The sequence below is a fragment of the Mastigoproctus giganteus genome, chromosome 10, assembly GCF_048544385.1.
Source record: "Mastigoproctus giganteus isolate SK-2022 chromosome 10, ASM4854438v1, whole genome shotgun sequence".
NCBI classification, from domain to species: Eukaryota; Metazoa; Arthropoda; class Arachnida; order Uropygi; family Thelyphonidae; genus Mastigoproctus; species Mastigoproctus giganteus.
This window is the reverse complement of record NC_143584.1, coordinates 155,585,873-155,602,145: the sequence shown is the minus strand read 5'-3', so window position 1 is coordinate 155,602,145 and position 16,273 is coordinate 155,585,873. Positions and strand designations below refer to the sequence as shown.

Genomic DNA, 16,273 nt, shown 5'->3' with positions numbered 1-16,273 from the left:
AAAAGCTTTCCTGAAATCCAAATATATGATATCAAAATTATTTTTTGCATCCAGTTCCTTTGTAACCACATCATAATATCCTATCAAATTTGTCAGACAAGACTTTCCCTTAACAAACCCATGCTGTGTCTGAATTATTGCTGCAGTCTTGTCTAGATGATCCTGCAATGCATCTTTAACCAGTGACTCCATTCTTTTACCCGGAACAGAAGTTAAACTAACTGGTCTGTAATTACTCGTGTCACCTTCGATCCCCCTTTGTGAATTGGGGATACATTTGCACATCTCCAGTCCGTGGGAATCTCCCCTGAGTCCAAGGACGCTCTCATAATTATGGCTAAGGGTTTGCTTAGTTGCTTTGCCGCTTCCTTTAATATAACTGGATAGATCCCATCCACCCCAGGTGCTTTTCTTATGTTTAACTTCAACAATTCCTCCTCCACTTTGCTTTCAGTTATTACAAAATCATTAAGTATCCTGCTACAATTTGATAACCTTCTGCCATTTTCAAACCTTAATAATTCCTCATGTGTGAATGTAGATGCAAAATACTCATTCAGTTCATGATGTTCGGTCATCATGAACATCCTCATGTGTGTCTTTGAAATGCTTATTAAATTTGAACACACTGATATGATTTAATGTTTCATCACGACAAACAATTTTTGACATTTGATACATTTCTTTTGCAGATTTTTCCAGTTTAAAGAAAAATTTGATATTCGTTTGTTGATCCATTGCAAAATCATGACATGGAATGTTAAGGCTGTTAACAAAACTGGTTGTTACTTGCAACCTGTCAGCCTACTGGGCAATCCCGGGGGCTCACATTTGGTGAGCATGGATTTGGCACACCCAGGGTCCTGAGCTGGATATCATCATTTTTCCTCTTTCTTGGTGATTCCCTTCTACTTTTGTCTCTCTCTCTCTCTCTCTCTCTCTCTCTCTCTCTCTTAGGGTAACTTGGGAATTTTTTTTTTTTTTTTGGCTGGTGCAGCATAAGCTTCAGGCTTCCTCGCACCATATAGCTAATAATAATAATCTCTGTACCACCATCTGTTGGAGAAAGTTTGAACTACACCATACCACTTCTGTTCATTTTCAAACTCATCAAACAGGATTATAACAGCACCAATATGAGAACTTTATTGCCACACCTTGTATATATGAACAACTACATCATTTTTAGTTAATTTGTAAAGTAGTGTAATTAGAAGAAAAAAAAAAAAAGTATTATTTTGAACCCCTCCCCTGCTAAAAATGAAAACCTGGCTTCTATGTATGTGAATGCACAGAAGCCAAGTTTTCATTTTTTGGCAGGGGAGGGACCCAAAATAATACTTTTCTTTCCTAATTAACAGATTAGTGAGGGGTAACTACCTCTCTCATAGTCAGTAATTAAGTGATATGTGTTTATATTATACTTTGCTTGTGACATTAGACTGACCTATAGCAGAGTTACCTGACATATATTTGACTGCTTGTCCCCAGGAAGGTGAAATAAATGATCATTTAATGAGATTAATCTCAAGCACATAACCTTTTTCCAGTCAATATTCTGCATATTATGTAATGAGCTCTCCCAAAATAGCCTGCAAAACAAACTTTGACTCCCCAAGTTGTCATAGTATTGCAAACACATTTGTTTTTAAACTAGTAGAGATTAACCTTTTAGAGATGCCACTACATCTCCAAAACAGTTAATCTTCTATTTAGCCATTACCACAGCATTTAAATAAATGTAAGATTGACCTTTTTTGGATGTCATTTGTTTTAAAGTATTAAAATACTAATGCAACTACTTGTGAAGGCACAGTTTGTTCTGTTGTCAGCATCAAGGGCATTTAAACTTAGCAATTTAAATTCTGCTGGGGGAAAAAAAAACCATACGAGAAGACAGGATATTTTTCCTAAGTCGATATAATTTAACAATTATTTTAATCTATTTCTTTCATTAATTTTATTTTTATAATCAATTTAATGTTAAAATTAATTAATGAACAATATTATGACTACAACTCATGTGTTTAATTATTACATGAATTCATAATTTCATTCATTTAGTAATAATAATAGCTATTATTTAATAATTTATCCCTTGAAATACAGAATGGTATATGTTTGTTTTCCATAGTCTTTATGTTGAAGCCATTCTGTTCTTGAATTTGACAAGGTAAAATATGGTAACCCTACCATATAGGATTATCTTCTGTTAACTCTTCAGTTGTCACAGGAAGGCCTACTGTCCTCTAGCATATTTATAATAATATTTTAAGCTTCTGCCCATGGATACTGGCATTTCTAGAGATGCAGTTCTCTGTATCTTCCTACCCTACCTTAATTCAGTTTCTCTGTGATTTGAGATCAGTTATGGGTAGTCTTAAGTAATTTTGATCAGGAGTGACTTATGTGATGATCATTCTCAATACGATTCTATAGTGTGGCAGCTTGTTCAAGTTCAAATATTTTATTACAGCCTTGTTTATTATTTTGGTATCAGTTTTGATTCTGTAGTCTCCAACATTCCTGCACACTCTGTAATCGTGCAGTTATTTTATATATGTGTAATTAGACGGTGATTTGTCATATTGTAAAAGAATGAGTGTAGGCAATTTTGGTGCTAAAAGTGAGGCACATTATTAGAATGGACAAAAGAATGTACAGATTATGAACACTAAACAGGGACATTGAGGGGGGCTGGACCACTGACATGTGTCATAGAAGAGAGGAATTGGAACGGAAAGGGAGGCTCAGAGAAATTGTTTCTCCTAGTGCTCCCATGCTGGTTTTCAACACTCCAGGCTTAAATTATTCTGATGGAGAAAAGATGCTGAAGATGATAGTACTTGGATGTAATAATCACAATTCTGTTACATCCAAATGACAATGGAAAAAGTTTTAGTGAATTTTCCCCAATCATTCTAATTATGTGTTGTAAACTGTTTTAATGTTTTATTTTTATGTAATCCAATGTAAGTCAACGTAATCCAGTTAATGTTTTAACTGGATTGCACTGACAAAATCTTTATATCTTCACTGGTGAAAAAAAATTAAATTGAAGGTCCTATATATCATGCAATGGTTAAATGACAATATAAAAAATACTATTATTGCAGACTGTATTAGTCTGCAATAATAGTATTTTTTATACTGTAGCACTTGAATAAAATTAGTGTCTTCCTATGTTTCCCGTTCTGCTGTCCTTCGTAGTATATGTGTCAAACTGGTGGTACAATAAGGATAGCAATTCATTCACTGTTCTGTATTTTGATTTACCTGCACTCCATGCCATTAAAAAGAACAACAGCTATTATTTTTCAAGAAAATGTTTCTTCAATATGTACAACTTAATGTGCATACGTTGGACACAAAAATCTTTATTCCACGTATATAATATACTAACATATTTTCTATCAGTGATAAACATCAGATGACTCCATTATTTATTTATGAGTTTTCCCCCCCCCCCACCGTCCAGAAACTTAAAAGCTGTATATCATGTTTCTGAATAAATTACCAATGACACTTATTATGAGAGGGAGGGAATCGCAAGGCAAGTGCAGAAATGCATAGTAAACTGGAGGATACTGGTCATTCCTGAAGGAACGTCGGACGGACTGAGGAAAATCTTTATTTACATGAATTACTCTAAAAATCAGTTAATTTTTGTTTTTATATCTGTATGTTTTATTCCTCAGGATTTATTCGTAAAAATTTAATATGAAGGGGGAGTGGCAAAAAAGGATAGAAATTCTCACAAAACTGACTGCTTTTCCACTACACACCACCAGCTAACACGACTTACCTCCATTTCATTAATGTAGCCGCGATATTCTTATAAAATAACGGAGCTGATGGATGCGAAGCTCTGTATCGTCATGACCCATTAAAAATGAGAGGAGCACGAATTCTAATTTAAAATGACATTAAAAATAAATTAAAAATGACAAAAGCTTTTCGTCTTCTATCCATTATCAATAATTCAAAAAAAGAACACATGTATTACGTTCGCTGGCACCAGACGGAAATAAATGCCAGCCCATCCGACATTTATTATACCTTGAGTCACAGAGTAGTAACATATCTTACTTCTCTGGGCGTTGAGTGCCAATAATAGGCCCAATCCACATAAGATTTTTTTAAACATAATATTTAATAAATAAACAATGTTGGCTTAAACGTTCTATTTCAAAATCGTCAAATTATCTGCAATGAAATGTTATAAAATATAATATAATATATAACAGTGTATAATAAATATTATAATAATATTATAAAAAATAATAAGAAATTGTTATCATTGCTACTGCTACTGTCTGCATTTTACCCCCTGCCTGTACTGTGAGATTTTGGTTGGCAATTTTCCAACTAATAAGTTCACAGAGCCAAGGATATTTGACCAACTCACCAAATGGAATCGTCATTGTGTTATTACAGCTGGTAAACATTCGGGTTCAAACAAACGTTCATGAAGTGACTGAAGAGCATTTAGAAGAGTGATACGTATCACTCTCATCGAATACTGTCAACCAGGAGTTCAAGAAGGTCATGGAAACTGACATTAGTAATACAAGAACGGTATGTAGAGAACTTCACAGCATCAGCTTTTATGGAAGAGCAGTTCTTTCATTAAATGTGATACTGTGCAAATATCCACAAGTGGCCCAAGTTACATACGAATGCAATTTTATACACAATCCGGGCCACAGGCACAAGAGGATTTTTCCCGTTGTCCCAGCAGCCCAATCTGCCCCTGGAAGAGCTGTGCAGCATCATAACATGCAATGCACAATGTCCACTTTCCTGAAGCATAACCCATCATGATCGGTCCCTGTTATGGAATAGCAAATCACAATACCCGGTCTTCCAATATAATGGTAGTGTTTCGGTCTGCTGGATGCCGGGAGAGCTTTAATTGCCAGAATGCGTAGTTCTTAGTTTGGTGTTCGTAAGCCCTAATCATTTTTCATTCCTGAGTCTCGCTACATTATAGGAAACATGTTAAAATGTCCATGCGTTAGATCAATCTATTATTTTGTTTTTAAAGAAATTCGAAAGCATTGCTATAAATTTAGTTTTGAACTTATTTCCACAACAGTTATTCTCAGCACTAATTTACTCCCAAAAGGAATTTTGATGAATTTGTTAATGATTTTGCTAACAGAAAAAGTAGAAGAAAGAATTTACGTTAAAATTAATATTTAGAAATTAGTTTGTAGAATTTTACTGTTGTGATAATATGATTTTTACACGAATTATATCTTTTTGGCTCCCTGTGTGTTCGTTGGTCTCAAAAACATCATAGGTCCTGGACACAGTGCCTCAACTCAAACTATTATATTAGGGCCACCCGTAATTTCTTACATATACCAATTTTATGTATTATGTCTCTAAATTGAGTGTGTTCTCTGGTCGATCTGCCTGTTTTGCTGGACGAAAAAATCCGTTTCTGAGGAAGAAAACCTTGCCATCTACGCCTGATACCGACTAACTCAGCCACTAAGTGAAAAAAGCCACTAAAATTCCTCGCCAGGAACTTTAATGGGCTTTTTTCACTCCGCGCAGATCGGGACACAGTGACTATCGGAAAAGACAGCCTTGCTCTGAACAGTGCTATATAGCGCTCACTGATTTCCCTCTGTACTTTTGAACAATCAAAGTACCTTCGCCAATGATGTGAGTTCAGCACTGACGTTCATTATGCCACATCCTCAGACCAACACCACAATATTGACCTTTTGAAATGATGCTAGAGACATGGCATGTGTTTTCCGTTTTTGCCACATAAAACGGATTAAAAGCATCGAGAATGTGGAAACTATGAAATAACTGGTTATTTTCGGCCTTTTGGAATTTTGAAAAGTAGACCTTGTTTATTGTTTCGTGCTTTTGTGGTCGGCAGTATTTAAATTGATTCGCATTAGCTTCAGCATTAGTAGTAGCATAAATGCCAAAAAAGCAAGCTTATACAGCATCAGCCGAAAAAAAAAAAAAAAAAAAAAAAGACAAAAACATTCCATTTCACCCATCCATTCACTCCAAGAGTTTGTCCAGTTCTTCCTTGAATTTATTTAAGCTATGAACTTCCAAAACGACAGATGGAAGTTCGTTCCACCAATTGACCATTTTCTGAGTAAATGCATATTTCCACACATCTATTCTGCGACTGTCTTTTCTCAGTTTGAATTTATACCACTCTCAAGGGCGCAAGTAATCTGTGCAAGAGGAAGAATCCCATCAGCATTAAGTTTGCTCAACCATTCAAAGCCTAATACACCTCAATCAGATCACTTCACAAGTGCCTAGTCTCCAGATGCTGCAATTTGCATGATTTAAGATTTTCTTGATAAGAGCACCCTTTTGTCCGCTCACCAATCTCGTTGCAATTCTCGGTACTCGTTTCACAGCTCTACATCCTGTGTAGAGCTGTGAAACGAGTAACTGTGTATAACGAGTAGTTGTGAAAGAGTAACTGTGTATTCAGATACTAAGTTCTTTACTAGTAAAGACAGGCTACCAGGACAGCTCATGGGGTTTTGTCACTAATATCCAGGCACTTTGCTAGCAAGGATAAGGAGGTGATTATTCCATTGTACAAGGCAATAATTAGGCCGCATCTTGAGTACTGCATAGAAGTCTGAAAGCCTCATTTTAGGAAGGATGTAGATTTGCTTGAACGGGCGTAGAGCAATGCGATTGGTGACGGAAATAAAAGGGCGTTCTTACCAAGATAGGCTTCAGTTTTTCAAATCGCAGAGTCTGGAGACTAGACACTTGCGGGATGATCCGATTGAGTGTTTAAGGCTTTGAATGGATGACAATACTGATGATATTCTTCCTCTTGCTCAGACTACACACATGAGGGACATACATTCAAACAGGAAGGAGGAGGAGTGCATGATAGATGTGCGGAAGTTTGCCTTTAGCCAGCGGGTGGTTGATTGTTGGACCAAACTTCCATTTGTTGGTGTGGAAGTTGGTAGTTTGAATAAATTCAAGGAACTAGACAAGTTATTGGAGCGGATGGACAGATGATGTGGTTTTTTTTTTTTTTTTTTTTTTTTTGCTGGATTTTATACGTAGTATTTTATATTTTGGCTGATGCTTTATAAGCTCGCTTTCTTGCATGATTTGCTACTACTAATACTCTTTACGAGTTATTACTTCTCACGTAAATCATCCCCATAGTTCCACTCGTCAAGCATACTAAACGTACGATGGACATTAAAGGTACGCTAATGTATTTTTATATGTAGCGTTTCAGATATTAGCATTTTACAATACTTTGGCTGTTAATCCAATATTGAAATCAGATCAATCATATCAACATTGAGATGTTGTATGAGAGAACCTATCGACAGAAAAGATTTGATTAGAGATGAATTAACGAAGGCTTCTACCTAAGCAGTCCTGGAGAGAATATGCCAGCCAAATATGAGGGACCTGCGAAGTCTTCAAGAAAAGTTTGAATACTCTACGTAATGATTTTATCTGGAGCAACTTCTTGATTTGCTTTTAACAGATTACAGTTTTGGCGTTCTCTTGTGCTGGGCGACCGGGATAACGGTCCAAATGGAGTTTGAGAAATGGTATTTCTTAGTAGGAAAACATTACGATCTCGGAAGACTGACTGCGTGAATCTCTAAAACCAGGTCCCACCAGACAGTGAATTTAAATTATAGACCTTTCTATTCTACAGGAAAAGCTGTTATCAACTAAGAAAATTAAAATTATTTAATTTTGATTAAAACTTAAAAAAAAGTCTTTAAATTTTTTTCCCCCTTTCATTCATTAGTTTCATTACAGTCGGGAGGCGAAATTCATGGCCCAGTTATCTAAGGGTAAATACCGATTGCTGAAAAGTCAGGTTTTTTAAATTTTCACAGAATGACAATAATTTACTTTAATTTTAACTAACTGGATATATAACATCGGCAGTATCCCAAAAGGTAAGGCTTTTCATAATAATGCCATTAACAGCAATACATTTGAGCATAAATGTTTTGTTTTCAGGTAATACGACGTGCCCAACTTGCATAATTGTTTTCTACTTCCTTTAAATAGGTAAAATATGGGAAGAAAGGGAAGGTGAAGGAGATAGCTACGAAGATTATTTTTCTATTTGATTTTCAAAATGCGAAAACGTGTTGTACATGGGTTGGCATAGATATAAGAGAGTTCCTCTACCTCACACACTAACCTGTCAGCCGCATGAATAAATTCCACATCACTTTTTTTAAACAAAATTCGCAACACGTAGTGACACAGTTAACTTGATTAGAAAAGCAAGTTCTGCTTTTATGCTGTAGTTCAATGACTCCATAAATAAAGACCTTGGCAATCCTGTTTGACAATCATTTTTGCGATGCCGATTGCTCGAAGAAAGCCTGTCATTCAATGTCTGCTGAAGACCAATATAAGAATCTCTGAAGTTGCTATTTGAAACATGATATAATTTATTCCACAGCACTGCTTAAAGAGCTGTGTTTTTACATATTTGCAAAAGAATACCAGGACTGAACTTACTGCCACGTGTAAACTTAAACATTCTTCTCTTTCTTGGTGATTCCCTTCTACTTCTGACTCTTGTTTTCTCTTTTTCTCTCAGGTTAATTCAGAAATTGTTTTTTTTTTTTTTTTTTGGCTGGTGCAGCATACGCCTCAGGCTTCCTTGCACCATATGGCTAATAATAATAATAAACCGATATTTCTAATTTGTCACATACACTGGCAGTTGGTTGTTTGTTTTTGCACAGAGCAGGCTTCGACGCAACTAAGGTTACGAGGCGCTTATTTTATTTGTGCTATAAAATGGGCGAATTTTATTGTCGGTTTGCATATATATTAGGGATGAAAAACATGAGTTCCAAGGAGAAATACCGTTCAGCACTCATCCCAGACCGGCCACGGCGTGAATAAAGTCCATAAATTCCTCCCATCTAGACTGGACCCGAATCCAGGTGTTTTTCATAGTTTTAAAGGACAGCGATCGTATACACTGTAACAAAAAGGAAACAACCAGAAATCGGAATAACTATTTTAATCTATGAGGAACATAAATAAAAATTTCCACAGCTATTCAATTTTCCATTATCGATAAATGTGTAGAAAACGAGAAAATGGGGTATGATGATTACCTCAAGAAATGAAAAATCACATGTTACAAATGACAAGCTCAGAAGTCACTAATTGTAATTACTAGGTTGGGTGTATCGACTGCTTTGTTCATATGATTTTTATATGTTAGGTTTGTATAAGTGTTTGTGTGCTCAAAGGACGGTTTTGTATCTTGTGAGGGATGAAAAATCGGGTGTAAGCGGAGGGACCAAGATCCTTCAGTCCCAAATAAATCCTCAACCAGAGGACCAGAGTTCTAGGGATGTTAGATGACAATGTGATTTAAACAAATTTTGAAATCAATCTACTCTATGCCTATCTTCGCTAGAAGGGTGCAATAATTTTTTTTTATCACCACTTCTTTAAATAAACATAATAAAAAGAGAATTCTTGAGAATAATCTCTTGGAGAATGATACAATTTCTCGCGATGTTTTCATTTTGGAGAATATTAATGATATGACCTCAGAAATAAGTGGACCAATTTATGAAGATCAATGAAATTTTCGAGGAAACCAACTACCAGCGTTTCTGCTTTCAGAAATGTCAACTTTCAGATACCAATAACCCAGGGTACAGAAAAAAGAAAAGTGTTTTAGGTAACCAGATTAATATAAATTAAAATAATATTAATGGAAAAATATAATGAAATTCCATTTTTCTATTAATATTACAAATATACGTATAAATCACCACATAACAGTTGATATTTTCAAATTTTCTTTTTAAAGGAAGCATGTTATAACAAGGCGTTATGTCACTCGCGGAAGGTAGAGAGTTAAGTACTTCAATTGATCAAGGAAGTCTGAGAAAACATGCAGAAATTCCAGTATTTATTTTACTTGTTTCAGTATGTTGTTTGTGTAACCGCAAGTACCATGTAGTGTTTCATGTTTCATTTGAGGTGAAAAACTTGAGGAAGAAGTGTGATTTATTTCTGACATTTTTCTGTGAATGGCTGTGCTTTGAATATAAAGAAGAGTTCAAATAAAATGAAACACGACTAATAGGATATTTTCAAAGGTACTGTCAAATAAACTTTAACTAATGTGGTAAACTTACGGTAATAACTGTAAATTTTATAGATGGTCCTTCCTCACCTTATTGTCTGTCTTTTTTTTTTTTTTTTTTTAATTAAGAAAGCGGAAATTTTCAGTTAAGAAAAGGTCCTATTGTATTGCCAGTCCATAACTTCGCTCTTCATTTCTTTGAGTGTTAAAATATTTTTAATTCCTTATTAGTATCAGCAATTCAATAAGAATAAAGCAGTTTGTAGCCTGGTGTAATTTCTTCTTCTTTTTTTTTTTTTTTTATGAAAACCCCAAACACGAAAGGTATCAAAACCTATAGCACTTAGTAACGTGCATGGGTTGAAGGAGAAGTATGGGGGGGGGGGGAGATGCCGGAAACTTTGCTCTAGAGACTAAACATGGGTTTCACCACTTCAAGGCTCCAATAAGCAAAGTGGTGGTATTTCACCGGTTGATGAAAGTCATCTACCACCTCTTTGCTGTTCCTATTCTTCACTTCTCTCTTCACCTACAGAATTTTCTCCTCGATACGCTGTCGCTATTTTTACTTCCCTCACCTTATGATATCCAGCTTCATTTTCATCTAGCCACATTCTTTTTCCATATATTACTATCGTTTTCGCCACTGCTGTGCAAAACATTTTGAAACTTCCATATTTTATTCCATCTAAATCAATAAAAACATTTAATTGCTTATTCCATGCACTTACTATTATGGTCTGTTTTATTTCATCCCGACTTACAGATCAGTTGTAAATACAGCTTTTTATGTTATAATTTTTAATACTAGCCACTGACTTTTCCTCCTCTTGATTGCTTCGGATAAAATGTTTACAGTTGGGTATGACTCCTTGAGGTTGTAAGAAAGCTGTGATAATGGCAAGTAAGTAAAGAAACTGAATATTTCCATCGTTGATTGATAAATTTGTAGTGGAAAGATGTAAGTGCATTATCTTATAATAACAATGCCTTTATGCTTTAATTCTGTATTTAAATGTTTTCCTTTGAATGATTTTACTTCACTTACAGTCACTGTAAAACCATTTTGATAAAAGTTCTGAATTGCATCATCGAATTCTCATATAGAAAAAAAAAAAAAAAATTCTCGTTTAGAAACATCTTTGTTCTGCATTAAAAAAAAAAAAATACATATATAAAAAGAGAAGTCCGAAGTTTTACTATACGTTTTCTTGAGTGGTTGGCCAGCACTGAAAATAGATTTTGATTCTTACCTGTAAGCTACCATACGAATATATAAGATACCTGCAGTGCGTCACATTTAATGCGCTTTCGATGTTTTAAATTAATTTTCGTTTTTTGTGATTAATAGAAACGAAAGGAAAATAACTAACTTGTTGCCAATGAATTACTAATTAACTAACTAATAATATAGTCATTGTTTTCACTTCACTGCACGTATCTCAAAATCCACTCAACTTCTTGTGCTTTACTTATTCTTCCTGGATTTTAATCAACTTGTACCTCAGACTGTTAATACTTTCGAAATGTTCTTTACGTATTTCTTACTGGTTTTAATGACAATTGAAATATAACACGTATTTCAGGTTTCTCCTCCGTTCCTAAATCATGATTTCTATATTTAGTAAACTAATAACAAAATACAGCTCTCAAAAAGCAATGACTTTTATGTGAGAACCGAGAACATTTCGCTCCTGCACATTCGCCAGGAAGTAAATGCAGTTTCTGGTGGATGCGTAGAAATTGCATTTTTTATTTATTTTTCATAGTTTTCCTCCAATCAGTACATGACAACAAACATAATATATACACTGTTTCAGCTACAATATACAGTACAGCAAACCTTCGATTTTATGGACTAATGAGGGAAGAGGAATGCCCGTTATTGTCGAATCCGTTATAGAAAGTATTTTTCGAGACCATTTGCACTCAACCTAAGTGAAACTTTCAACACGTTTTATATACAAGGTGTCTGAAAAATTTTAGGATTACATTCATAAAAAATCTAAATCTCATAAAGAAAAAAAAATTATCTTTCTATATATAAAATAATTTTCCTCTTTTTTTTTTTTTGGTAGTTGTTGGCGCATCGGCTTCTGTGGCCGTATTGCACCTCCCAAGGTTTTTGCATTTTCTACTGTGATCCAAGCCCGAGGCGGGATTCGAACCCGCGACCTTTGGGTTGCCAGGCAGGCACTTTACCCACCCGGCGAATTTTCCTCCTAATGATATTTATTCAGCCAATGGGAGAAGAGAGATGCAGGTTACGTGGTAATACGTAACAAATACGTAACAGAAGTTTGTTTTATTGTGGTAAAACAAACTTCTGCTTAATCGTGGTCACGCGTATGTTCAATTAACATGACCACGCGGCTCCATTCTTGAATTCCATGTATAACGTATTTATTTAAATAAACTAAATGCAACAAGGCATAATATTTTAAGATTCTACTCTATATAATATCGCTGTAGATTCACAGTGGCGAATTTAGCACTTGAGAGGCCCCAGGCGCAATTCAATTTTGAGGCCCCCCTCTAAATATTTTCGGTACCACTACAATGGGCATTCTACGCGCACATTTTTACTATAGCACGCGCTCTAGATTTGGTGTTGCGGTTTTAATCATTTTGGTCGCGCAATTCTTTCATACATATTTTAACTAATGTTTAAATGAGAAAAATGACACAACTACCATCCCTCCCAAATCTAACATTAATACATAAAATCTAGCATTAATGATAATATGTATTCTACTTCAGATTCACTTAGTTCGCATAGATATTTCACATAATATGAGGGAATATTCGCATAATAGTTTACTAACTTCTCATATTAAATTATAGTTTTATTCAGTAACGGTAATAAAGATGAGTGTAAAAATTTAAAATGAAACAATTTTATTTATTTTTTTTTTTTGAGACCTGAGATTTAAGGCCCTCTCAATTTAATAAGCCCGGGGCGCGAGCCTCGTGCGCCTGTGCGGAAATCCGCCACTGTAGATACACCATAGACAACTCTTAACCCTAGCCTGGTCCGCCCGTTTTTAAAGAAAAACTACGATCGTAGTGTGAAAGGCACCTTCCGATGAAAAGCCAAAAAGCCTGGGTGGCTTTTCATCAGTGGCCACCGAGAATAAGTGACAATAGTCTTCTCTATTGGTGATGTGTTACTTATTCGAGGTAGAGGTACATGGTAACTCGTTGTGAAGGATGAGCACAGTATGAGATACAGAGGAAATGATGCCTTTCACACCACGATCGTAGTTTTGTCTATGGTGTATCTACACCGATATTATTTATATATATATCGTAACATTTATGTATTCATAGTTGAGGAAGAGGCACACACGGAATCTAAAGCTTCTGTAAGTATTTCATTTTATTTTATCAAAAAAAGCGAGAGCAGCGAGCAGGGGGCGAAGTCCCCTATTTACCATTAATGATGCTTTGGGTTCCATAATAATAATGTTAATGTTTATTTATTGATAATTATTTACTTCCAATTATTAATGAAGGACGAAATAAGAGCAGAAATGCTTTAATTATTCAGTAAACACTTCAAGAAATTGGATTTTAAAATCATATCAACTACGCGAATTACAGAATCATTAACCTTAAACAAACGATCCAGATACGCGTACTTCAATACCTCAAAAATAGTCCAATTACTGTGATCTTAATATAATACAGAAGAATAATTAAAATTTTATATCTGAGTTGTTTACCAATATATATATACACACATATATATATATATATATATATATACATATATATACATACACAATTTTATTTTTTTTTGTCCTTTTGAACTTTTGTTATCAATAAGATAAAATATAGTTGCAGAAATTTGTGTAACATAAGTTATTCTTTGACCTGCTGGACTGTGGACTTCAATGCAAACCATCATCGGCTTTATCAAAAATTTCTGAGGAACTGTACTTTGGATTATGACCATAAAAAAAAAATATATATATATATATATATATATATATATATATATATATAAAGAATTGCAGATTGCGGAAACACTGAACTATTGATTATAAAGTTCACTTCTAATCAACTATTGATTAGAATCACGCCATCTTTATCTAAATAAGACGTTTATCGAAAACGATTTTTTATCGATAAGAAATGAAATATTCAATATTTAGCAATTTAGCTATTGTTGACAACGAAACAACTGTAACACTTAAACAATTTAGCTATTAAGTTTTTGACAGAAAAGATGATAATGAGAAAACCCTTAAACCTCCAACTCCTGACAATTAAAAAAAAAAAAAAAAAAAACAGGGGTCATTAAGGTGGTATTGCTTGCCGGAAAAATACGTCTCAAGAGACAAATCCTTGCAATCCTCGCTGGAGACCAACTAACTCCGCCTCGAGTAACGGAATCATCAACCTTCCCATTTGCTGATAACAATTGTCAGATTTACTGTCCCATTTGCTGATAACAGTTGTCAGAAACATAGAATATCCAAAATCATAAAATTGTCTAAACTTCTTATAAGGGGCCAAACTTAGTCGGATAAACTCCGTGCTCACAAGTAAAGTGTTTATTGCGAATGATACCCACCCTTTTTATACTTAAACCTATCAACTACCTGACCAGATTATTTTTACTAAGCAATATGTGAATTATCATTCACAAATGCGCGTGAAAGTCCACGAGGTCGAAAATAGTATATGGCCTACGAACATTTATGGAATTTGCATTTAACCTCATTTCGATAGTTTCAGCGATCAATAATTTAATGTATTCATGTTGCGTATTTAAAACTTTCGCTTCATTAAAAAGAAAAAAACATGGCTATCATTGATAGCATGAAAAGCAAGTTCTGAGGCACATGTCCTTCTTGCCCTAACTGCTGCCGCATGTTGTATCCTCATTGAAAGATAATTCTGTGTCAAACCAATATACGCGGAATTACATTCGCTGCAAGTAATATTATAAACTACATTGTGTGAATCCATGGTTGAAACGAAGTCCACTACTCTACGTTTCAGAACAACATGGAGTTTACTAATCGGTTGGGCAACTATCTTAAATTCTGTGTTCTTAAAGATATTAACAAATTGTTTGTACCAATACTGTACATATGGAACTTAAGTAAAATTTAGGAAGTTTATAGCTTTTTTCTGTGGATTTTCCATTTCTAAAGTAAAATTAAGTCTGGTATGCATCTTATTTAATAAATCCAAAACCTTATTTACTATATCATCCTTCGTAATGATTAAAGTATCATCCAAGTATCTACCATAAAATGTTAGACTTGGAAGAAACAGTCTTAAATATAACTGTTCGATTTTATTAAGATAAATTTCGGCAACTAGTCCGCTCAGGCTGAGACCCATCGGTAATCCAAATATTTCTCTATAAATTTTGGACTGGAAATGAATATAAATTGGCTTGAACAAGAAACTTGATTAGGTGAAATATTTCAGTTTTTGGTAAATTAGATTTATTTAAAATTACAGAATCATCATTAATTAGATCCCATATTGTGTCTAATGCATACTCGACATGTATATGCGTGTACAAAGAAACTACATCTAGGGAAAATAATTTATCATCTGTATTTAACTTTTTCTCTTTTAATTTATTAAACAACATATCTGAATTCTTTATACTAAATGCTAATGTCAGACGTAAAGGTTTAATAATTTCATAAATGTCACGAGTGATAAAAAAGCTGAATTTTTATAAGAGACAATGGGTCTAATTGGATGTCCCATTTTGCGAAAATTTACTTGCCTGAAAAGAGTGGGTATATTAATTTACTTACTTTTTTACTTTATAATACTTAGCCAAAATACCAGTTGTTGCCCAACAAATTCAGTATGATACTCTGGTAACCAAGAAGAATATTTGAACTTCAGATATTCTGGCTTACTAAAGTATCTGAAGTGCTTTAAATGGGGGAGGGAGTATCGTACTGAATTTCCTGGGCAACGACTGGTATTTTGGTGAATTTACAGAGTTCCATGTGTTCCTATCCAGAGCCTTCTTTCCTCGATCCCTAGTCCAGAGATCGAGGCACTGCCTTGATCCCTAGTCTTCTTTCTCTAGAGCTTTTTGAAAACAAAGTATCTTTTCAAACAACCCCTACAAGTTAGCACTGTAAAGGAACATTGAATGGTTAC

At 34.5% G+C, this 16,273-nt stretch overlaps 1 protein-coding gene across 2 annotated transcripts in view; it reads right to left on the bottom strand.

Moving 5' to 3' along the window:
- CROT (Carnitine O-octanoyltransferase) overlaps positions 1-16,273 on the bottom strand; it is a 196,704-nt gene that overhangs the window by 142,537 nt on the left and 37,894 nt on the right. The window contains exon 1 of one of the 2 annotated variants that reach the window (XM_090384008.1): positions 3,806-4,076. The exons of the other annotated variant lie outside the window; for it this stretch is intronic. Coding sequence (XP_090240134.1) covers positions 3,806-3,811 — 6 coding nt within the window. The 5' untranslated portion in view covers positions 3,812-4,076. Of the gene's footprint in view, positions 1-3,805; positions 4,077-16,273 lie in introns of those variants that run through there. 2 annotated transcript variants of the gene reach the window in all.